The sequence below is a fragment of the Poecilia reticulata genome, chromosome 5, assembly GCF_904066995.2.
Source record: "Poecilia reticulata chromosome 5, P_reticulata-male-v2, whole genome shotgun sequence".
Taxonomy (NCBI): Eukaryota; Metazoa; Chordata; class Actinopteri; order Cyprinodontiformes; family Poeciliidae; genus Poecilia; species Poecilia reticulata.
Window position 1 is genome coordinate 18,161,430 of NC_088834.1, and position 23,066 is coordinate 18,184,495.

Genomic DNA, 23,066 nt, shown 5'->3' on the forward strand with positions numbered 1-23,066 from the left:
TTTCCACCTACTTTTCCAGACTCACATTTCCAGAGTTCTCGTTATTTAATATACAACTTCAACAATGATTGGCTCAGAATATGAAGAACCTGCAATTATTTCAAACTGCAGAGTGGCTCAACGAAGGATGAGTGGATGGATGCAACACAAAGAAGCATATAAAGTTTGGGACAATAAAAAACTTTTATTCAGCATTTTCTTTCTCGCTCTCTAGAAACTTCCTTTCAGCTTGGTATTTCCGTACTGAAAACTTGAGAAGCTGGTAGGTGATGGTGGTCACGCACACATTCAGGCTCCTTCCTTCCAGGTTTCCAAACATGTGCTCTCTGTTTGCATGGAGGTGAACATGCACGCGCCCGTGTTCACGGAACAGCGTGCTGAGCGCGCGCGCTCTCCCCACTTCATTCATCGCTGCCTGCGCTCGGCTGTAGACAGCTCCCACTCACGCCGCTCTGCAACACTGACAGCAAGAGGCTTTAAACCGAGACCATGAGGGGCTCCTGCCGCCCGAACAACCCGCGGGACAGGACAGGTAGGCACCGAACCGGATCCTTTCCGTCACACTCTCATGTGTTTTCACGCTGTGGAGCTGCTGCGAGCGGACACTATGTGCAGACAGAGCTGCAGCTGGGTTAGCAGGCGGACGAAGTAAACAAGCCAGTGTCACGTAGGCTTCCTTCTGAGATGACGGGTGGAGAGGCGGAGCAGGCGGCCGCTTACAGCCGTGAAATTAGCTAAATAATGTTGTTCTAGGGTTTGTATGGTGGAAAGAAAGCTTGGTAAAAAGGAGAGGACTTTGTTGTTAGCAACCCCTTGTCAGCTGCTTAGCCTGGCTGCAGCCTTCGAGCAGCTGGCTGCTTGGAGAGGGAAATGTAGGAAGTGTAAACTGATTCCTGAAGCAAGCTACACATGCATGTAGTCTATTACTGCATCATGCCTCTGAAACACATTGCATGATGAGGGTCGGAACTCAGCTTCTGTAAGTTTGTCACAGACTAATTTGACTTCACTGTCACTTCGGTAATATGTCTTCGAAAGATAAATACTCCATTAAATAAGGAAGTATTTCTTAAGCAAATAAGTAAATAAATATTACTGTAAAAGATTTTGTTTCCACAAAATAAGTAGGCCACTAATACACCATACATTCAAAAGTAAACAGCAATAAGGCTTTTCTGATTATTTCTGCAAATAGATTGATGAGGAACAAGTGCCATAAAGACATAAACAAGAGATTATGTCTTCAGCAAGTAAAAAATGTATTCCAAAAGCAAACAAAAAATGTTGTGCACCCAATAAATACATGAGAAAGTTAATAAGAGATTTTTTACACAAATAAATAAATGTGTACTTAAAGAAGCACATTTAATGATACACTTTTAGAACAGGTTATTATGATTATTATTCTTATTACTATTGCAAATAAATCATTTTAAAATAAAATTTTAAAAAAGGAGTGAGAGAATATTTTAATTCACTAAAGCATAATCCTTCATTTCTTAGGAGAAAGATTGTGTGTCCGAGTTACCGGACACTACATGATGCTCATGTTTTAAGCACTTACTGTAAAAAAGGTTTACATTTTATGGCCTTAATTTAACACTTGTATAAAATAGGTTGAGTTGGGCCCACAGTGAAATGACACAAGCACTGTTTGCGCCTGCTGCAGGTAACATATGCTGGCATGGACACCGGACAGATGGAGAGCAGATTTCCACCTTAACTTGGGTTTGAAATCCAGTCCAGAATGTGTTCCAGTGTTATCAGGTTCACGTGAACATCTGAGTGTTTCTGTTTGCCTTACTTTAAAAAAAAGTAAAACCCACCATATCACTTATGTTTGAGAAGTTCCTTGAGGAGAAAGGTAAGCACGATGCACCTGAGGAAGGATTTGTACTATGACCTATATAAGACACAGTCTCATGTATTATGAGAAGGCTTTTGTTATGCAATTTCATGAGTCATATGTCCTGGAAGCCTGTGTAGTGCAATATTGCTGTGCTGTCATGTTTACCAAGCGGCATGCAGACAGACAGATCCGAGTGCGGCAACAGTGGTTTAGATGGCTGCTGTGGCAGATGCATGGAGGATGAGCAGAGCTGGAGATGTGCTCCATTTTTACACTTCCTGAGAGGAGGGGCTGTGCCTAAAAACACACCACCGTGCAGCTTGCTTCTTGTGGAGACTGCTTTACGTGTTCTAAGACATTTAAGCGTCTTCATTTTGATACAGGTAGCCATTTATTTCAGCTACTAGAGTGCCAGACGTAACTGTGACTCTTTGTTCCCTATATGTGCAGTGGACGCACTTCAGATGGTGCAGCAGACCTGTAGTAATCATGCAATTATATACCCACAATAATAGCTTTACATGCCATTAGCTAAATGCTGGTTGAAGTGAAAAAGCCTTATTTGTTCTATGTTCCCCCTCATTTGATTCTCTATTGAAAATCTTTGTTTTTGCATTCATATGTGTGACAGATTTCTGCTGTGAATCACCATCTTCGATGATCACTGTTGTCCTCCCAAGCAGAGCTTTCTCTCCTCTCCTTCCTCACTCCGCCCTCCCTCTCTGTGTGTGTCGGCTTTATCTGGGGGAAAGTTCACCCGCTTGCTCAGAATCACATTAACGGCTTCAGGCGCGCCTGTGTTGTGGCAATGCAGCAACTGTGTGGCTGAGCACTGCACAGACACAGCTGACGCTTTGGCATGCAGGACCATCATAGCCTGGGATTGGTTTATGGTTTTTTATTTTTATTTTTCATTTCAATTAGCTGTAGGAATGTAGTAGAATATGCAATTCAGATGTAAATCATCAAGAGCATGAATGGTTAATTAATTGTCGTCTTTTATGAAGACACATTCAAACCATTTTGTTTTGGGATTGTGTGTTCATAATGTTCATAATACAAAGGCTCCATTTTTTTAAAAGTAGAGCTACTTCAACTGTCTACAAGATTCAGAAATACTGTATGTTTAAACTGACTTTTCTTCCAGAAGCACATATGTGAGGTCAGACGCTGATGTTGGACAAGATGATGTAACTATTTGTTGCCTTCTGGTGTAATAACCCTGCCGTGATATTGGGCCAGTTTTTATATAACAATTGACAAAGTTCATTTAAATAGGTTTGGTGTCTTGGTTATAATTCAAGATTTAAGTTGGGAAATTGTGTTTCAATCATCTAGTTGTTGAGTGAAGGTGAAACTTAAGATTTTAGAGTAAGTTCTTCATTGTCCCATTCACAGTACCAGTTTGATAATTATGTGCATGATATATATGTAAACTTGATTTTTTTTAAAGGTTTTTTTTTTTGGCTCCAGTGGCTTTTATTTGACAATAATCCAACAGGAAGGGAGCAAAGAGAAGGGGGGAAGACATGTGGCAAAGGAAACCGAGGATGGGAGTCAAACTCGGGTCGGCCGCGTCAAGGTCGTCCCGCCTCTGAATACGTGGCGCACGCTCTAACCACTGTGCCTCACGACGCCCCGTTCATGTAAACTTCTGACTGATGCTGCAGCATTAAATCCTAGAAGAAGCTTCCTTTCTTTAATCCACAAACACTGCCACGCTGGTACTTCACCTCAATAAACAGCAAATTAGACCTTTATTTACATTCCAAGCAAATTATTGTTATCCATTCAAACACATTTGTTGTGGGATTTTTACAAAAATAACCCTTGTCTTTACTTGTTGCTCCCCAGTAGCCACATGAAAAGCTTTGGCTGCATTCAATGTATGTGCAACTATCTGTTTATTGTTCTTGTGAAAAAAATCAAAACAGCATTTAATCAAGCTTCACACTTTATCAGTCTGTCGCTGTTTATCGCTTAAACTCTAATCCAGAAGGAGGCAACCATTGTTCTTTTGTTTCCGTGTCTCACAGATAACTGAATAAGATTTATGTCTAACTCAGGCTCAAGATTCACATGGGCTTATTATCGTTCTGGTAACTAGTATTTAAAATAGCGCCCTAAAGTTAAGCTAAACTCTGTACTGTACTTTTTTTTTCATTGCAGTCTCGACTGCACTTTCTCTTACTGCCAAGAAATGGGAGGAAAATTAGGTTGATTTCAAAGGACAAAAGTGAAAACGATGGTTATCTTACAGGGACATGAAACAGCAGGAACATGTCGAAACTGTGATGCAGGATTCTGTTTTGCATGCAGTAGAAAGTGACACACCTAACCAACAGGTTTAGCATGTTTTGTACAAAAAACATTTGATTTGATTGAGCTTAAGCTAGATAATTAACTTTATATAACATATGTAATGAAAAGTCTTATGCCTGTTCAAGTGGGACAGGCATTAAAGATTAGAGGAAACAAGACCTGTACGTTGGTATTAGCTTTACTCCTAAACACTCTCAATCATGTCAAGACTACTTTGAAAGTTTATAGCCTTGGTCTAAAGCCTTTTGAATATTATTGGCTCAATAAAATGAGCTGCACAGTTGGAAGCATTGTTGTGCTGCAGCAAGGGAGATCTGGGTTCAAGAGAAAAGAAAATGTGTCTTTGTGCATGGCATTTGCATTTTCTCTTTGTCCGTCCTTTCTAGGTAGTCTTGCTCTCCAACTGTCCAAAAACAAGAGTGTTGGTTAATTGATCTTCTCACTAAGCATACTATTGAAACCAAATGCTGCATAAAAAAAAACGGATATCTTCTTTTTCTTTCTGCCTGATATTAAGAGCTTAAATGTTTACTTCATTAGGTTAGCTAGAATGACAAAAAATATTTGTTTATATAGATAACTTGGAGAGTCTTCAAATAAACCTGTTTTTATATTCAGAACATATTATTAAGTGATAGAATTGTCTTTTAAGCTTCATATTATATGTTCAGCTGTTTTGGGTCTCTTCTCACACACTTCTTGCTTAAATTTCAGCTCATTCCTCCTGACAGAACTGCTATAACTGGGTCAGCTTTGTAGCCCACATTGCTCACACACACCTTTTTAGATCTGGCCAGAAACTAAAAAGAAACTAACCTTGGGATAAAATCACAGCTTTGTGACGGCCCCTCCAAATCATTAACCTTGTTGTTCTTAAACTTGAGCAAAGCATCTGAACTGGCTTCTCCACTGGAGGCATTTTGAATTCGTAATGAATGGATTTATTTGTGTTGATTTCTTCATTTGTGTGGATTATTTGGGTCTGGACATAATTTAATTTTACATTCCTATTAGAAATATACTGCTCAAAAAATAAAGGGGACACTTAAGTGTTCACTTAAGTGTTTAAGTGTTCCCTTTATTTTTTTGAGCAGTGTATATATTCTTCAAAAGAATCTTAAAAAAAATTATTGACTTATTTAATATTTATTTGTGCTTCTGAATATTTAGCTTTTATTTGTGCATTAATATCGTTAAACGCTTCCAAACAACGTTAGTAATTTATCCATCCCGCTGTTTATATACTCAGATGCACAGATTCCCTTTTCAGCTTTTCGTCTGTGTGTGTTTATGGGATTAGTGAGAAGTCTTGTAGTAAATTTAAAAGGTTACTACTAATCCTGCTGGCCTGGTGACTTCTTCCTAATACCCTCTGACCTTTGACCTCAATCCGTCTCACAACAGAAGCTGAGTTGATAACAAAGCTTTGATCAGACACACAGGACGCTCATGTTTGCGGTAACTTGTGAATAAGCTGGTGAAACAGACTTAAAAGAAAACGTCTCTTTTAAGTGTGGTAGCACACTGCCCTCTAGTGTTTTTACTGGAGCACTACGTTGTTTTTCCTTCAGGATGAGAAGCAGCCAAAAGAACAGGACGTTTTTCTTGAACCGGCTAACTTTATTCAGCGCCTTACCCTTAATTCGCACAACATGTGACAGGAATGGAGAGCAGCGAGACGTCTAAGTTTGCTTCTTCATTTATGGCCAAGCTCCTTCTTTATCCTTTAGAAATAAAAATGTCAAACATGTTTTAAATTACAATAACCAGAAAACTGTTCGCTTTGCAAATCAGTAAAATCAGTCAATTTTGTTTAGGTCAGTTTGCTGAGGTTACAAATTAAACTGAGTATCGTACTTTTTAAATAAATTAACAAAATGAGCAACACACCACAGTTGCAAAAGTTTTCAGGCCTTTTGAGCTTCTTCATATTTTGTCTTGTTACAACCACAAGCATCATTGTAGCACAAAGCAGTACAGAGCTATGAAGTGGATACACTCTGAAAAGTGTGGCATGGCCCCATGAGTGAATGCTTTTTAAAAACAATATTCCACTGCAACTTATTGCAACAAATCTCTTGTGCATCCAAAAGCTGTCATTGTATCCCATTTTCTTTGAAAAATAATGTTCAAAATGTCATCTTGAAATGTTGACTCACCACAGATTGTCAGCTGGATTTAGGGCTTGGCTTTGAATGAGCCAGTCTAATATGACTATAATTTTATCTAAAACCACATTAGTGCACCTCTGGATGTTTAGTGATAATATCCTAAACATACAAACAAAACAACTCGTTGTCAGATCAGAACATTAATAGGGACTTTTATGAAAAGCTGGAGCAAGAACAGTATGAACGTGATTTCATGTTTCTCATTGTTTAAATAGTGTTTAGTTTAAAAATATGTTTTAATCAAAGCGTTGTACAGAAGTAAAACTGATCAAACCAAGATACAAATTAAAATAATAATAAAATATGAAAGAAAATAATAAAAGCTGAATAAAGTGGGATTTGTACCATAAAAACAAACAACAAAGTAAAAGGAGCTGAATATAGACACATGCTTTGTTGTTTTGAATTTTGAAAACCGTGGATCATTTTCCCTCCATTCCACTATACAACCATACTTTATGTTGGTCTATATAAAATCTGAATGCATTTTTGTTGTGGCTTGATAACAACAAAATGCATTTAAATAAATAGATTTTTAAGTGTAACCTGGGTATCTTTAACTCCATGTGTTGAGGACTTTGTGATGAGCTACTTTAGGAATTTCTTGTATCTAAAATATCTCCCAATACATCAAAATAGCAGACTGACTGCAGTTGGATGCATCTTCCATTTTATTTTAATAAACCTGAGGACCTGCAGCACACATGCTTAAACAAAGAAAAGCAATCTGTCATTTTTCACATGTTGTCTGACAGCAGAAAGACAACATGTTTACATCATGACTTTCTTTCTGTTTGCACATGAGTGGGGAGCGTGTCAGAAGCTGCTGACTTAGCGTGAGGAAAACTCCGTGGGGCCCGTGACCGGGTCGTGTAAAAGCCAAGACTTATAGTTTTCATGTGGATGTGTTTTCGTGAGCCTCGTACTGGCACACGCCTACCATTCATCCCGTCTCCTCTCCGATTGGCTGCCGAGCGTCTGCTCTGTCCTCTGATTGGCTGATTTGTGAGCTGCATTCGCTGTCCATGTGTGCATCATGTGAACAACAGAACGCTTCTCTTCTCCTCGCAGGTTTGCTTGCCGATGTACTTGAAACATTACGGTAACGTTTCAAAACACGTTTTCTCAAAAAGGAGGGCCGAACATTCTGGTACCGAAGATGTTTTTGAGTACGTTTTATTGAAGGAATCCAGAACATGTACTGGATGTTTCCATTCAAAACGATAATATTATCACACGTGGTAATTTGAGTATTAAGTGCAGAATGTTTTGTAATGGCTACTGTTTTCATTTTTTTACATCTCCCTTCACCAGATATACCATTTAATGATACATTTATAGTACATTTGTACAATTAGTTTTAAAAAGGACATACTTCAGTGTGTTTTATTTATTGTATATTAATTATTTTTACATTGTTTCACAGTACTTAATATAAATTCATTTGTTTTCCTTTCAGTTTTAAAGGATTTTGACATAAATCATATACAAGTCTGGGTTTATTAAGGTAGGAGATTTTTAATCCAATTTATAGTGACGCAATTGCAAGACGAATGTATATGCCCTGAACTCAAAAAGAGCGGATTAGGCTGTTAAATGGTGCATTCATAAACTGAACATAGGAGGGTTTTTTTTTATTAATACATAATAAAAGTTGTACAATCCTCAAGTTGTACAATTTTTATGTGTAGGAAGAGTCTCTCTTTATGACAACAAATACAGAAGATGTCTCACAAATGTTCAAGGGGGCACAGGTCCCAGGATTTATATTCATATATCTGTATTGCTATCGATTTTTAAAAATATTTTTAAAAATCCACTGCAAAAGATGAATGGAGAGTCTGGTTTGTCTGAAGGAAATAAACAGAATAAGAAAAGACAAAAGAAAAATGCCAACTACATTTTTAATAAGCTCTATAAAAGTGCATTTTAGCAACTGGGGGAAAAAATGATATTTTATATCTTATGTAGGATATTTACAGTTTATGGAGAACATATGTGATAAGTGTTTGCCAGACAAAAACGTAACATAAACACATGATTCTAACAATTAACTCATGGAGGGAGGTGGGTGATTTAAGATGAGGGGACCAACCCATGCATCAACATTTTGTCCCGGACATGTTTTGTTCCTTCCCTCTTTCTCCTTGCGCTCCGCCTCCACTTCTTACGGTAACGAGAAACTGCTGTTTCTCAGCTGATATGAGGCATCCACTCCCCGGCAGCCTCCTCAGTCAGGACTTAGCAGGACAGAATCCCACCGCCTCACTTTGCAGACAGGCGCTTTAACGACCGTAAGACCCGAGATGTTGGACAACGAGGACCATCTGTTGGAGAACCACCCGCGGGAACTCACCCAGAACCCGCTGAAGAAGATCTGGATGCCGCATAAGAACAGCCACATCGGGCACAGACGGGGTAAGAGATGCGGCTGACCCCACGGCAAGTGCGCCAACACAAGATGTGACCGGGACAGACATCTGCGGAGATTTTTTGTTATTATTTTTATTTATTTATTTATTTATTTATTATTATTTTTTTTTTTTGCGTCAGCTTTCGGCTTGTGTTATTTTTTTCTTTCTCATGTTAGATTGATTTCTTAACTCATTAAGGCGCTGCTCGGTGAGGCTGGAAGTATTGCATCATGCTCTGCTCCTCTAATCCGTGTTTGCACTAACAGCGCTTCCACGGAAAGGCATTCAGGAGCACAGAGAAGGAGAATAATTGCAGGAACTTGATTTAGCCTGAGCCAGCGCTAACCTGTCTGGGTGTGAGACTTGGCAGATGCTCTTTAATCTCACACGGTAGCTTGCTCCCTGTCTGGTTTGCTCTCTCTGCAGCTTGTGTCTCTACTGACTCAAAGCTCTGCTTTCCTGCAGCCAGTCCCGTCCTGCATCTGACAGGACAACACCCTCTGCAGCTCTAATGCAAAGATTACTGCGATTAAATCATTTTAAAACTGAATTATTAAAGTGAATAACTTTATTTTGTCAGTAATTTAAAAAAAAAAAAAAAGATGTAATGTTTTATGTTAGAAAATGCCAGAGCTGGCCAAAAGTAGTATGGGGCCCTGGGCAGACTTTCATTTGGGGGACCCACTTCCAATTAATCCCATCTCCTTAAAACGGTTGCGCCCCCTTCTGAGAGAAAACAGACACTCCAATTTGAAAGGGGATTAAAGGCATAGAAGCATATTGCAGTATAGTAATAAGTAAGTTTTTAAAATGTGAATTGATATCAGACAAGGAAAACTGTTATATAATTTTGCTACTGAAAGTAAAGTAAAGCTGAAGTGAAGGCACCAGAGTCTGTCTCAGGTGTTCACCATTAATGAACAACCTCAGCAAGAGGACAGAGGCTTCCTATCTATATGTGTATGTGATTTTTTTATTGCCAAAATGACTTGGCAAAAAAGTGACGTAAACCATTATTTTAGAAAAGTGACGATATTCTGCTTCTATCGTAAAAAAAATTCCTGTTTGCAATATGTATAGCCCGAGACTGTATTTTTAATTTGAATTTGTATAACAATAGTCAAGTCAAATCGATTTAGCACATTTAAGGCAGCCCAAAGTGATTTAAACAATAAAAACTTTATGCAGTAACCAATTATGAAACAAGCAACCATCGTCAAAATTATCAAGAATGGTCGTTATTAAATATAGTGATCAGTGTTCCAATTATTATTATTAAAAAAGGGCAAAAAGCCAATAAATAAAAACAAAAAAAAAATCATCTGGAAAATTTTAAAAATGTTAAATGAGGAATGGATTTTGCTGTTTGGTAGTCATTATAATTAAAACACTTTATTAAATGTGTTTTAATAAAGTGTCAGAAAATTAATCAAAATCAAATTATTATAAAATCAAATCAAAATTATTAATCAAAAGTCAGAAAAGCAATTAGTCAGCTTAGATTTTAACTTTTTAATGGGTCTCATGTCAACAAAATAAAAACAAATAATAATAATTTGATTCCTAATAATTGGAGCATTATGTAAGCGATAACTTCATGGATCTGTAAAACCCTTTATTACTTTTGTTTAAGGTGCCAGGGGAGGATTTAAATTCTTGACATATTTTTGACCGTTTTATTTCACGATTTACTATAACAAGCCAACAATTAAACTGCTTGACCCTCAAATTATTCATGTTTATTATTAAATTATTAGTCATAAATAAATCCTGAAGATAAGGTTATTTCTCAGATTTTCTCCATTTGCTAACAAGCAGCCTGCATAATAAAAATTGTTTTTATTATACAGATAGTTTTCAGTAGCAAAGTGCATGAATGTGACTCTCATACGGACACAATGAGCATAAATGATCGACTAATCAAATACAGTTTATTTCTGTATCACATTTTAAATTAGCATAATTTACTAAAGTCCTGAATAAAGTATAACATTGCTTACAACTTAGTGAAATATCAGCCATAATAATATAATTAAAAGCAAAAATATAACCATATAAAAAAAACATTGTTGAACCAGCAACATAAAATTATATTTAAATAACTGTTGAACTCTGAATATTTTCACTTGTATAAATAGAAGACATGCATTTGTCCTTAATCCTACATCAATAAAACAATATGAAATAAACTAGAATTGTTTCAATTAGAATCAGATTTACTGGTCAAGGAATTTAACTTTGGTTTTCAAGCGCTCACAGTGCACAGACATATATAAAATTAAACAAGGACAAAGGAAAAATATGTGCATCCAAAATTACATGGTATAATTTACATGCTTACATTTTAACCTTCAAGTCAAATTTACAGCTGACTATTCCCCTCTAGAACATAATTTAAAGTTTTTTCTTCTGTTTTGAGTATAACAAGTCGAGAGCTTTTGGGAAAGCCTTGATAGTTTCGTTTATGCCTTCAGTGAACTTTTACTCTGCAAAATCGCAACAACTGTGAGAAATCCAGCAGAGCTGCACATTTTATCAGATCCCAGTGGTTAAATATGTGTAACATCTGAATCACAAAGGACTGCCTGGACGCTATTGGCTGGGGATTTATGGGCCGTCATAGGCTGCCTATAAATATTGGGTGCTGTGGATTTACTCTAGTCTTCCTTAAGCTGAGAGGCTGAAGCCGGCTGAGAGTTGTGTAACGGTCAAACCAGGAAATTGGCAGGAAGATACGCGCTAATTGTTTTCAATATTGACATGGCAGTGTGCAGGTGTAGTGTTACAATTAAATATTTCCCTGATATCCTGGAGCATCAACGTATCAGCTGCGATCTTTAAATAACTGTAAAGCTCAGTCCTGGCTTTTGTCCAGCATGTGAAATGCTGTCCCTGGTTAACAGGAGCGTGTCTCCTGTTAGGTTAGTCACGTTTAAAAAGTCTGGTTGGAGCCAATCGTTACTCTTTTTGCATCTTTCTCTCGTCTTCCCTCAGTATGCATGACAAACTGCCCGACGCTCATCGTCACCGTCGGACTTCCCGCCCGAGGAAAGACGTACATTTCAAAGAAGCTCACCCGCTACTTGAACTGGATAGGTGTGCCAACCAAAGGTATGAAAGCGGCAATTAATCCGCATGTCAGCGTGAAAAGCAGCTGCTCTCTTTGGTTTGAAACGCGACTGTCTGGTTGTCAGAGTTCAACGTCGGCGATTATCGGCGAGAGTGTCTGAAGATCTACAAGTCCTTCGAGTTTTTCCGTCCAGATAACGAGGAGGGCGTTAAAATCAGACGGTGAGTTTTCACAGACGCTTTAAGGATCCAAAGTATTCAGTCACAGAGAGGAAACACGGTAGAGTGACACTGAGCTGGCCAGATATTTCATTTGAAATTTATTTTTTTCTAGACTGAAATTTCTAGATTTTTTTTAATAAAGCGCTAAACAAAACATTTACCTCATCGGTTTTTAGGATGTTTTATTGCAAAGATCATCAGAAACTGTTGGCTTCTCATGCAGCAATGTGGGGAAAAAGCTGTTTGCTCCATTTTTGTTTTGGCATCTGGACCAACGTGGATCAGCTGTTTCAAAATCTTTAACCTTTGTACATGTCAAATCCAGACGGGATCATTCTCCTTTAAATGGAGACGTCCTAAAGCACTTTCTGACCTGTGATACATTTATCTTGTTTGTGGAAATTAAAAGAAAAATAAGTCACTTATATTTCTGTGCTTTGTTTAGCATCTAAAGTGTTTTAAATTGTGATATAACATAGGACACAAAAATTCCCTCGTTAAAATTTTTTAATGGGTGTGCATTTATATTGCTAGTAGATTGCTGATAAATGAAGCAATCTAGATAGAAATCAATGTAAAAAAAGTCATTTATTAATTTTGAAATCCTGAATTTAATATATTCATCATCAGAGAAAGGAATTAACTCTGAAAACTTAAACATTTTCCCACACTTACCTAAACTTGGAAAATGTCCAAATCCATTTCTGTACCTCTCAGCAAGTCCTGACAGACTCATCAGTAAATCGCTTGTGAAGCAGATTTAAAGAGTCTCTCCTCTTGTGTCCTTTCGCAGTCAGTGTGCGATGTCTGCGCTGAATGATGTGCGGCAGTACCTGAGTGTCGAAGGAGGACAGGTTGCTGTAAGTCCTTCAGCTCCTCCCTGACGTCTGCAAGCAAAGCAGCTGCACAGCAATTATGTGAAAGCGCTGCAGTAATAAACAATGCTTTCCTGCTGTTTCAGGTGTTTGACGCCACAAACACGACAAGAGACAGAAGAGGAACCATCATGAAGTTCGCTGAACAGAACGGGTTCAAAGTATGATCGATTTATCTGCTTTTAACTTCGAGTTGATGGCTTCCGAGTTTTTTACAGCACATTCTTCTCAACGCAGGTATTTTTTGTGGAGTCTGTGTGTGAAGACCCAGAGGTCATTGCACAAAACATCGTGGTGAGCGCCATTTGTCTTGATTCCGTGTTTATGCCAAATAATATGCAGCCGTGCAATTCTGCCTTCTGGAAACGGAAGTGTCTGTTTTGATTCAGCCGGCGTCTGCTTCCTGCTTTTCCTTCGCTCACATGCTGTTCTCTCTTTGAAGCAAGTAAAGCTGGGAAACCCAGACTACATGAACTGCAGCTCAGAGGAGGCCATCGAAGACTTCATGGAGAGAATAAAGTGCTACGAGACATCCTACCAGCCTCTGGACGAAGACCTGGACAGGTGAAGATCCACCAACGATCCGACCCGATGATGAAATCGCCTCTGCGTTGAGGAAGTTTGACCGATGATTTTCCCCTCTTTCCAGCGACGTGTCTTACATAAAGATCATGGATGTGGGCCGTCGGTACCTGGTGAACCGCGTTGTGGACCACATCCAGAGCCGGATCGTCTACTACCTGATGAACATCCACATCACTCCGCGCTCCATCTACCTCTGTCGCCATGGCGAGAGCGACCTCAACATCAAGGGACGCATCGGAGGAGACTCCGGCTTGTCTTCCAGGGGGAAAGAGGTCGGTTTCTGTTCACGTCTGAAACATGGAGGAACGTTCAAAATGTTCCTTTGGCTTTTATTGAAGAAATTCTGAGAAACCTGATTGTCCGTAGTTCCCTATTAGTCATTTAAGGGACAGGGCTGAAACGATTAACCAAATTCATCGTGATGAAGCGATTATTGAAATAATTGTCAACTAATTTAGTTATCAATTATTGTTAACTGGACCATAAAGACTCTAAAAAATGCTATTTGCTGCTAGAACAACATATTCACTGCAGTAATTAAGCCAAAACTATACAAAAAATGTATACATTTTGCATTTATGATTAAAAAAGCTTTGCCTGTTAATATTTTCTACCCTGAACTCCACATGGATTCTTGGCAAAGTATGTTTCTGGGTTCATGTTATAAAGATTAAAGAAAAGGCACTAAGTAGGAATATCTGACTCCACTAATTATTTATTCAATGTCATTTTTCTTCCATTAATCAATTATTTGTTTTCTTCTGTCACATTAAACACCCTTTCGGGATGTTGCAAAGTTTTTTTTATGAATGTTGTGGCCTAAAATTACAGATTTTGCAGCACCTCTTTCTAAAAAGTTGTGGTTTTTTTAAGCTTTATTTTTGCCCCAACGTGGTTTTTAAAAAAGTTGAAATTGCTTCACGTGACCTTCCCATAAAGTATTTTAACATTAAATATTTAAGTGAGAATAACATTTCCGAGTACCGTTGTAAAGTAGCACCCTTAATGCAAATAGAATAATGTTCTGAGGAATTGTCAAACTGCAAAAGTAGAATTTCATAAGGTCATAGGTCAGCGTCACACAAGCTTTCATTTTGCGGCTTCGGATTTAAGAAACATTGAGAAACGGGAAGCTAAGTCAGAAAGGGGCATTGATCAAAATTCCCCTGAACTTCAGTGCTTGGTCAGAAAATAAGGAAAGAACATTTTAAGATAACTGGATAGACTTGTGTTAAAATTGCGACGATTGATGAAAATTTGCGAATGTTCAGTGATTTTGTCCTAATAGTTGCGATTGTAACTTCCTGGATTAAACTTGATTAAGATCGTCATGAAACGGTTTCTTACATGCAGTTTGCCAAACGCTTGAGGAGCTTCCTTGAAGAGCAGAAAATCAAGGATCTGAAGATCTGGACCAGCCAGATGAAGAGAACCATCCAGACAGCAGAGTGCCTCGGCGTTCCGTATGAACAGTGGAAATCCCTCAACGAGATCGACGCTGTACGTCCACTTCTGGCCTCATCCCTTGAGAAAAGTTCATCACTGCCACAGCAACCTTTTAAAATCTGTTTTCTTCCTTCTACAAAGGGTGTGTGTGAAGAAATGATGTACGAGGAGATCCAGGAGCATTTCCCTCTGGAGTTCGCATTGAGAGACCAAGACAAGTACCGCTACCGCTATCCGAAAGGAGAGGTGATTAAAGGGGTTTCTCTGAATGTTTTACTGTATTTTTTTACAAGAGTTAGACAAGTTTCCTGATGTGTTTTGAATATTTACGGGTTTGTGATTCTGGTTTAGTCGTATGAAGACCTGGTGCAGCGGCTGGAGCCTGTGATCATGGAGCTGGAGAGACAGGAGAACGTCCTGGTCATTTGTCACCAGGCCGTGATGCGCTGCCTGCTGGCGTACTTCCTGGACAAGACTTCACGTAAGGGACAGACTTTAAAATGCGTCAAGTCATATCTTTTGAACTTGTAAGTCTGAAGCAGAAGGAAAACTTTATATGGTTTCAAGTAAAAATTGGAATCCGTCATGCATTTGTGTTCGGACGTCTCATAAACAATTGTTTGCAACCAGCTCAAGCAGATACTTAACGGAGAGCATTCATTTAAGTCCTTACACAGATTCTCAACTGAATTTTAGTCAGGGCTTTGACTGGGCCAATTTAACTAATGAGTATGTCTCAATCTAACCCAGGGGTCTGCAACCTGCAGCTCCAGCTTTAACGATGGCTCTTAATAACTCTAGCTTGAAATGATAAAGAGTCAGTTTTGTTTTTAAATACAAAACAACAGCTGTTTTAGATATGCATTTAAAACGTAAATATATCGCAGCCTCTGCTTCATGGCTTGAAGTAAACTCCAACCAGGACTTGTTGTGATTTTCTGCTTCTCCCTCTTTCCTGCAGATGAGTTGCCTTATCTCAAGTGTCCTCTGCACACCGTCTTAAAGCTCACACCCGTTGCTTATGGTGAGCATTTTTGGGGAGTTTATAAAGGTTTTTTCTTTCAGTCAAATTATGCCGTGTATTGAGAGGCTTTCTGTATTAATAGGTGTTTAATGTGATTATCTTCATTTTAGGTTTTAAAACCCCACAAATTCCACTTGAGGTCAAAAATGTGTTTATTTCTAGCTTCTTCCACTTGTTTTTTTTATATACAGTGTGTGTGGCATTTCTTTCTTTTACAGTTTGTAGTTCTGGGTTGGAACTGAGATGTTTGTTTTATGCTGACAAATTGCATCGTCATAATGCAGAGAAGCAATAAGCTCTGTAGACAAGCAGCCTTCCCTGTGAAGACATTCTGAAATTGCCGAATTGCCTGTTCAGGCAATGCAACGTTCTGGTTGCATAACGCTAACAGCTCCTTCGTAGTTGGGGAGTGTGAGTGAAACAGGTTAGGCTTGAAAACAGGCAGTTATGTGGTTTGGCAAAACTTGTCATCAGTAACTGCTGCAAAAGTTATTAACATATTATCAGCTGTTAAGTTTTTTAAGTCTTGAAGCTTTATGTCACGTTACAATGTTATTCCTTCATCAAAACCATAACTGAAGTGTTGCTTTGATTCTCTCATGCATGTTTGAGGAATCCTTGAATTTCTGGTAGCAGCCATTTGGGGCGCCTAAACGCTTGCTCCTCTCTCACTCGGCTCCTCCAGACTAGCGGCAGCAGCAATTAGCAAACACCTGGTGTAACTGTGTGTCTGCTGAGCTCATCATACAAACTACTCCTCAGTCCAACTCTCTTAAGAACGAATGTAAACGGCATCATGGAGTAGTATGTTTGTGATGACTTCCTGAAGGTAGAGTGTCAGAGCAGAAGCTTCTTAAAGTGACAGAAGCCCAATTACAAAGTCAAATGTCTTTTAAGTCATGTTTGATATACATTTAGCATTTTTTTATAACAACTGAAGGTATCATACTTGATTGTGCTCTACATGCCTGGAAAATACATAATACAGCACCTGTATATTTTAATTCAAGCATCCTAGAAAGTCTTGAAATTAAAGCAGTGAAACTCTCAGAAATCCTGAAAACAGCTTCATCACGAGCTAAAGGAGACCAGCTGCAGCCTGATGTACACAGAGGTTATAATTATGCCGAGACAAAACTGATTTCCTCTGAATAACGTCTTATTTTCCTATTTGTTTTCTCTTCCTCAGGATGTAAAGTGGAGTCTGTGTATTTAGGCGTGGATTCTGTGAACACACACAGAGACCGACCAGAGGTGGGTATCACAAACAGCATACTGAGAAGTCTGACAGCAGAGTGTTGACTTCGCTGCGTCGTCAGCCTCACGCCGTCCGTGAACCTCGTCCAGATCTGGGTCGGGTCGGGTCGGGTGGGGGTTCCTCTCTCTAAACACACAGACTGTGACTTTGTGCCTGAGCTCTTCAGAAGGCGCATCACGTCCTCCTACATATTCAGTCCCAATCCCCCTGCAGCTCAGCTGTCAGCGTTCAACCCGTTCCTGTTGTGACAGAATATGAAGAATGCATCACAAAACAGCCCAATCTGTTGACCCGTCATTTCATTCTTGTTTCCAGTGTTAGGAAAATAATTCAGCTTTGTGTTCCTATAAACAAAGTGTGACAAATCAGTACAGTACAAAGAGTCCTGTGGGACAAACAGCCAATGCACATAAAATACATTTAATATTTAACCATCTGATTGCAGATTAGAGCTGACAAAGAGAAAATTATCACATTTCAACCTCTGGATCTGTATTTCTTTGCATGCGTGCTTGTGGTTAATTTCTATTTCATCATAAGTTTAATTTTAGTTCATTTATAGTTTTTGTTTATTGTCGCTGCTGTACGCACAACTTAAAATCTTAACCTGAATCATGCTGCACACGACGCACAATTGTTCCTGCCTATTGAGTGATTGTTAAAGCTGCACCTTGAGCCTAAGCTAAGTGTTTTTGAATGTTAAGGGTTGAACCTGTGATATTTACCAGCAATGTTTTCAGTTTGCTGTTAAGTTTCGAAGTTTGTGTTTTATACTCAGTCGAATGTAATTTGTCTCGTGTTGACATTGTTAACGTTTGTGCATTGTAAATAAAACAAGTTCATTTCAATTAATGTTTCTGGCCAAATTATCATTTATTTTGTCAAAAGTAAAGCAGATATAGTGGCTTATATTTTTTAAAGCCAGTTTTCTTCAGTACACATCAAAGTTCAGCACTGTATTCAGAGCAGTAAGGCTGGAGGCAACTAAACGTCTCCTACAGCCTCTTCACATTGACTCTGATACTTATTTATCTAGTTACACCTTCTAGAAACAACCAAAGCCACTGGTGCCTGAAAATGCATTTTCCACACGCCACATGGCTCCTAGAGGAAAGCCTTTGCTGCCCTCTAGTGGTCAGTTATGCCTCATTTTTCACATTTCATTCTAAATTGACAGATTATACATTTAATATGCTATATTCAAATTAATCTTTAGATTATGTCTCTTACACAACCTGAAATAACGTGTTTAACATTTAAGAACTTTTTCATACGTTCATACCCAAAGCATTCGCTTCACGCAGGATTTTAGTTTCGAAGATTTCTTTTACCGAGTCAGTACTTTTCGGATCCAACAGGTGGCGATAATGACCATCCCTCTGTTGCTTCTTGCAGAACGTGAACGTGCAGCGCAGCACCGAAGACGCTCTGCAGACGGTCCCAGCTCACCACTAATATCTGGAACCTCATCTGGTGTAAACGACGCCCGCTCCGCAGCTTCGATCGACTCCGTGCAGTACTTTTAGTTTCCATTGGGAGAAATCCATTCCTTATCTGTGAGGCCACTGTTACTGGTGCTAAAATGATCCCATCAGTACCATCTGTGACTGTGTTGCTGAGTCCTGTGTGTGTGTGTGTGTGTACCGTCACGCGCCTCCGTCGACTTGGAAGATGTTTTTAATCAACTGAAAAACTCATAACTCCAGAAGAACCTCATAATAGTGTATTTCACAAATACGTGCTCGTTTTTTAGATTGTTTTATTTTTACGTACTGTATTATATTTTATACTGAAGCTATAAAGAAACAAAAGAGAAAAAAAAAAGGTGCAGCAAGACCTAACAGAGCCAGATCAACCGTACGCATTCCACTGAAGGACAAACTACAGAAGACTCTAAATGTGTTTTTGTTGCTATAATCCAAAATGTGACAACTGCAGTAAAATCAAGGACATCTAGTGTAGCTGATTTTCATGCTTAAGATACTAAACCAAACATATCTACAGTCCTGTTCCTGGTCTGCCTTCTGAATCAAAGTATGATGTGTGGCACCATGGAAGTGATAGATGCACATCTCCATCATATTACTACCCGTTATTGTACATACCTGTGCTGAATATCCAGCTGTGGAAATGTAAATATGAAACAGATGAAGAACCACTAAAATACAAAGTATACTTCATTTTTATTTTTATTAATTGCCAGATGTGTAAATTTGTTTCATCTGTTTGCGTGTGAAATAAAACATTTAACTGATTGCCCTCATGGTTCAATGTTTGTGGTAACAAAACAAAATGAAATTTAAGTGCATATAATATATATCTGTAAATATACTTAAAAACATTTAAATTATCTTTAAAAAAAATCTGTTTCATCCTGTGCTCAATACTATAGAGGCTGTGTTGACCTTTCACGGCAAGAAATGAAGGTGTGGTGGGAATATTTTATACACAAACGTCAATAATTTGAGCACAGGACGAGTTTCAGGTTAAAGGGAAGAGCCCCATTGGCCCTCACAGCCTCACTGCGCTTCTTCATCTTCTTTTCCCCTCTTGGCGGAAAACGCCAGCGAAGGTCTGCCCTGCCGTGAGTCGGCTCCACAGTGACGGCCAATATTGCAAAAGGAATGTGTTCTTAGGTCTTCTCTCGCTTTCAGAACTGCAGAAATAAAACAAGATGCCGTTTTGCTTCAAGCTCACGCCGCAGAAAACGCTGCACTAGAAAACAGAATGAAAGAAAGAGTGAAAACCGAACGTACGTTTTTGAGGAACTCCTCCGCGACGATGCGAGCCCTGGCGTTGACGGACAGCTTCATTTCACTGATTTCCTTGTCGATTTCTTCCATAAAATGAATAACAAAGTCCACTAGTTTGTGCTTGTACATCTGCTCGGTGTGAAAGTTGGTGATGAGGAAAGAGATGTCGTATCCCTGCAAAACACAGACGTCATGATTAAATATTCGAGATTAGCACGGTGGAATACTCATGTCATTACAAAGACACATTTTTCACTTGATTCCTGCATGAAGAAAAACAATTAAGGCTCAAAATTATATATTTGAAAAAAAAAGGTAACTTTGGCTTAAGAAATTAAACTTACCAGTTTGTTACAATAAGAAAGTGTCAAGGCTGAACGTTTTAGCAGAGCTCCACTCTGAATATCACTATTAAAGGAAAAGATTGCTTCCTGACAGACTATTTATGAAACAAAAGCTTAAAAAAACACATAAATGAACAAAAAGATTGTCACATTGTGATAATTTAAGCTCATATTAAAAGGCTATAAACATGGTCAGGTCAATGACACATGGCATTATGATTAGATTACTCCTGACCTCATCATGACGCCGGTAAATCATGTCGTTAATATTTCAATAATAACCTAAAGTAACTAAAGTGCATCTCCTAAAGAATAAATAATGCATGTACACAGCATGAGTCGACATAGAGGAGTTTAACAGGACATAGTTTCATACAAGTATTTTGTACATGTCTGCTATAAAACTGGATGCAAAGTTTCAATGGCATTTTCAGTCACTTACCTCGACTGGTTTCCTCCTCAGGATGAAGAAGTTTTCCGCCCTCATCATCATGAAACGCATGAACTTATGGCACAGAATCTTCTCGATCTCATCTGCCTGCAAGCAGCAAATAAAATGTGCGTCCATTAAAGCCGGGAAGCTGTGCAGGTCTCGGTCATCACTGTGTCGGTTCTGGACAGAAATCTGGCTGACCTGCTTCACGGCGATGCTCACTCTGACAGAGTTGATGGAGCCCTCGATCAGAACCTTCTCCTTGTCGTTACGGCTAATGATTACAGGTTGGAGGAGCAACTCTTTGCTGCTCCTGTACACGGGCAAAAAAACACCAATAAAGTGCACGTCACCCCGAGTGACAAACTGAGCATCTTTCTCTCGGCCTGTGACCGTTGTCTCACCTGACTTCCACCTCTGGTTTGTTGTGCCTTTCCACCACCTGAGAGGAGAAGTTCTCCAGGCAAAGAGCGGCCTGCAGCGTGGCACGCACCGCGTTGAGATACGGACGCAGAGTGGCCGTCTGATGGTGGAAAACAAGAAGCTGAACTGAAGAAAAATGCTTTCCAATAAGAAATGAATGCACCTCACCACACATTTAACTGGTTTAAAAGAATTCAACATGTTTCTGGGGGATGAATAACCAGCTTTCCAAACGATACTCTCTCGCTCTGTGTAATAAGAACGACTGTGGAGGCCTTTAACCTGCTCATTCCTCCAAGGTTTCCAGCTACTGCTCTGCTACTTTTAGATGCATTCCTGCTCCAACACAACTGAAGCAAATGGATGGCTCATTGCCAGGCCTCTGTCAAACCTGTTGGCACGCTGAAGTAATTCAATCATGTGACTCAGGTGTGATTGAAACCTCCCAACACCTTCTATTCCCTTCAAAACCCAAGTGCCCCTTTCTATTACATTAGAAAAGTTTTGGAGGATTGCACTGACACACAGTGATCCTCTTGTCTAAAGAGAAAGAAGATTCAAAGGGTATTAGCTGATAACACCTCTTATAGCACAACAGACCCACAGAATTACCAAATATGAGGGAAGGTTTTCATTTCATTTATTCATACTGAAATTATCACAACTACAAATATGACATACAAGTGAAATTAGATCTGATCCCATATAACAGACCGTATATTAACAGACCCCTTTTATTACTCAAAACTAAACATTTCCTGTATTTGACGTTTGTTTTCTGAATTGCCAGAATAATATTTTGTGTTTTTATTACATTCAGAAAATTCATACTAAATTCAGAAATGTACATTTTATTTTCCGACGCTAAAGTAAAACTTGTGAAACACAAACTCCTGGTGGTTACATTTCTGAACTCAAACAGATTATACAAAGCAATCTGGTGAGTTTGGCACTAATCGGTGAAACGCCTTTATTTGCATGGGTTAAAAAAATATTTAGCATAAAATTGTTAATGATTGGGTAGAAATCTGCTCCAGACAGCACACATACATTACATCTTTTTCAATTTCATCAGTATTACCATCATCAGGTCTAATGAAAAAGGAAGCAGGAAGCTTCACCAAATATAATCTTACATCCGGTTACATCCCTGTTTTAAACTGCAAAGTATTACTATCATGTATCACTACAACATGATGTCTACTAAAACAACTAAAGACATCCTCCTGCTACAACCTGATATTAGGAAAAAACCTTAAAATCTCTCTTAGCTTGTCGATTAGCTAACGTTAGCAGCTAAGCTATGTCTCAACTGACAACAGGATGAACAGAAATAACCTCCGTCTATATTAGCTACAGAGGTAATGTCAAAACACTCACTACCTACAAAAAAATATGATATAAATAATAGTTAAAATTGGACATTTTATGCGGACATATGTCAAATTTCTCTCACCATTTCTCAGTTTCAGCAGAGGGAGCTAAACGCGGAAGTAGCTACTGTTGCGTTTTCCGCGAACACACCGGAAGTGCCCACGGCTGCCTGAATAAATATAAAAAACCTCACAAGACAACATGTTTTAAATATGTATCTTCTGCATTCAAACTATTTTATTGTCATTTCAATGTTGTAGGTTTTACAAAAGATAGGATAGCAAAGAGATGTTTAATTTACAGTACACACTTTAGTATTGAGCTAATTTATCCATATTAGATGCTCCTTTCCCATTTATGGTGAACCTAAAAACCCATTTCATTTATATTTTTAAGTATTTAAACAAAAGGCAGCATAATGATGGAAGAAAAAAAACATTTTATTCCGTTGGGTATATTCTATGCAATTAGCCACATTCAATGACATTACTCAGACTACCTTCA

At 38.7% G+C, this 23,066-nt stretch overlaps 2 protein-coding genes across 3 annotated transcripts; one reads left to right on the forward strand and one right to left on the reverse strand.

The window, feature by feature from the left end:
* Positions 1-383: 383 nt before the first annotated feature.
* On the forward strand, positions 384-19,490 carry pfkfb4b (6-phosphofructo-2-kinase/fructose-2,6-biphosphatase 4b). Of its 2 annotated transcripts, none has more exons than XM_008409881.3 (14): positions 384-532; positions 11,751-11,867; positions 11,951-12,047; positions 12,841-12,907; positions 13,009-13,083; positions 13,160-13,216; positions 13,365-13,486; positions 13,572-13,779; positions 14,861-15,007; positions 15,095-15,199; positions 15,305-15,434; positions 15,915-15,977; positions 17,167-17,231; positions 18,631-19,490. In XM_008409881.3, the coding sequence occupies exons 1-14, from the start codon at positions 490-492 to the stop codon at positions 18,688-18,690; spliced, it is 1,356 nt and encodes a 451-aa protein (XP_008408103.1). In that variant the 5' UTR covers positions 384-489; the 3' UTR covers positions 18,691-19,490. The 2 variants fall into 2 exon arrangements, with proteins under 2 accessions (XP_008408103.1, XP_008408102.1); XM_008409880.3 differs by lacking the exon at positions 384-532 and adding an exon at positions 8,362-8,760.
* arpc4 (actin related protein 2/3 complex, subunit 4) lies at positions 19,407-22,746 on the reverse strand. Its single transcript, XM_008409878.2, has 6 exons — positions 22,645-22,746; positions 21,170-21,288; positions 20,967-21,078; positions 20,775-20,870; positions 19,992-20,162; positions 19,407-19,891 (listed from the first exon to the last, which is right to left on the reverse strand). Exons 1-6 carry the CDS (start codon positions 22,645-22,647, stop codon positions 19,886-19,888), a joined length of 507 nt encoding a protein of 168 aa, XP_008408100.1. The 5' UTR covers positions 22,648-22,746; the 3' UTR covers positions 19,407-19,885.
* Positions 22,747-23,066: the final 320 nt, after the last annotated feature.

Coding starts and splice junctions, on each gene's coding strand:
- pfkfb4b (XM_008409880.3), top strand. CDS start 8,649: ATGTTGGACAACGAGGACCATCTGTTGGAGAACCACCCGCGGGAACTC. Junction 15,008..15,094: donor CCCTCAACGAGATCGACGCT/GTACGTCCACTT, acceptor CCTTCTACAAAG/GGTGTGTGTGAAGAAATGAT. Junction 15,978..17,166: donor GCTCACACCCGTTGCTTATG/GTGAGCATTTTT, acceptor TCTCTTCCTCAG/GATGTAAAGTGGAGTCTGTG.
- arpc4 (XM_008409878.2), bottom strand. Junction 21,079..21,169: donor AAACCAGAGGTGGAAGTCAG/GTGAGACAACGG, acceptor GCCCGTGTACAG/GAGCAGCAAAGAGTTGCTCC. Junction 20,871..20,966: donor TGAGCATCGCCGTGAAGCAG/GTCAGCCAGATT, acceptor TGCTGCTTGCAG/GCAGATGAGATCGAGAAGAT.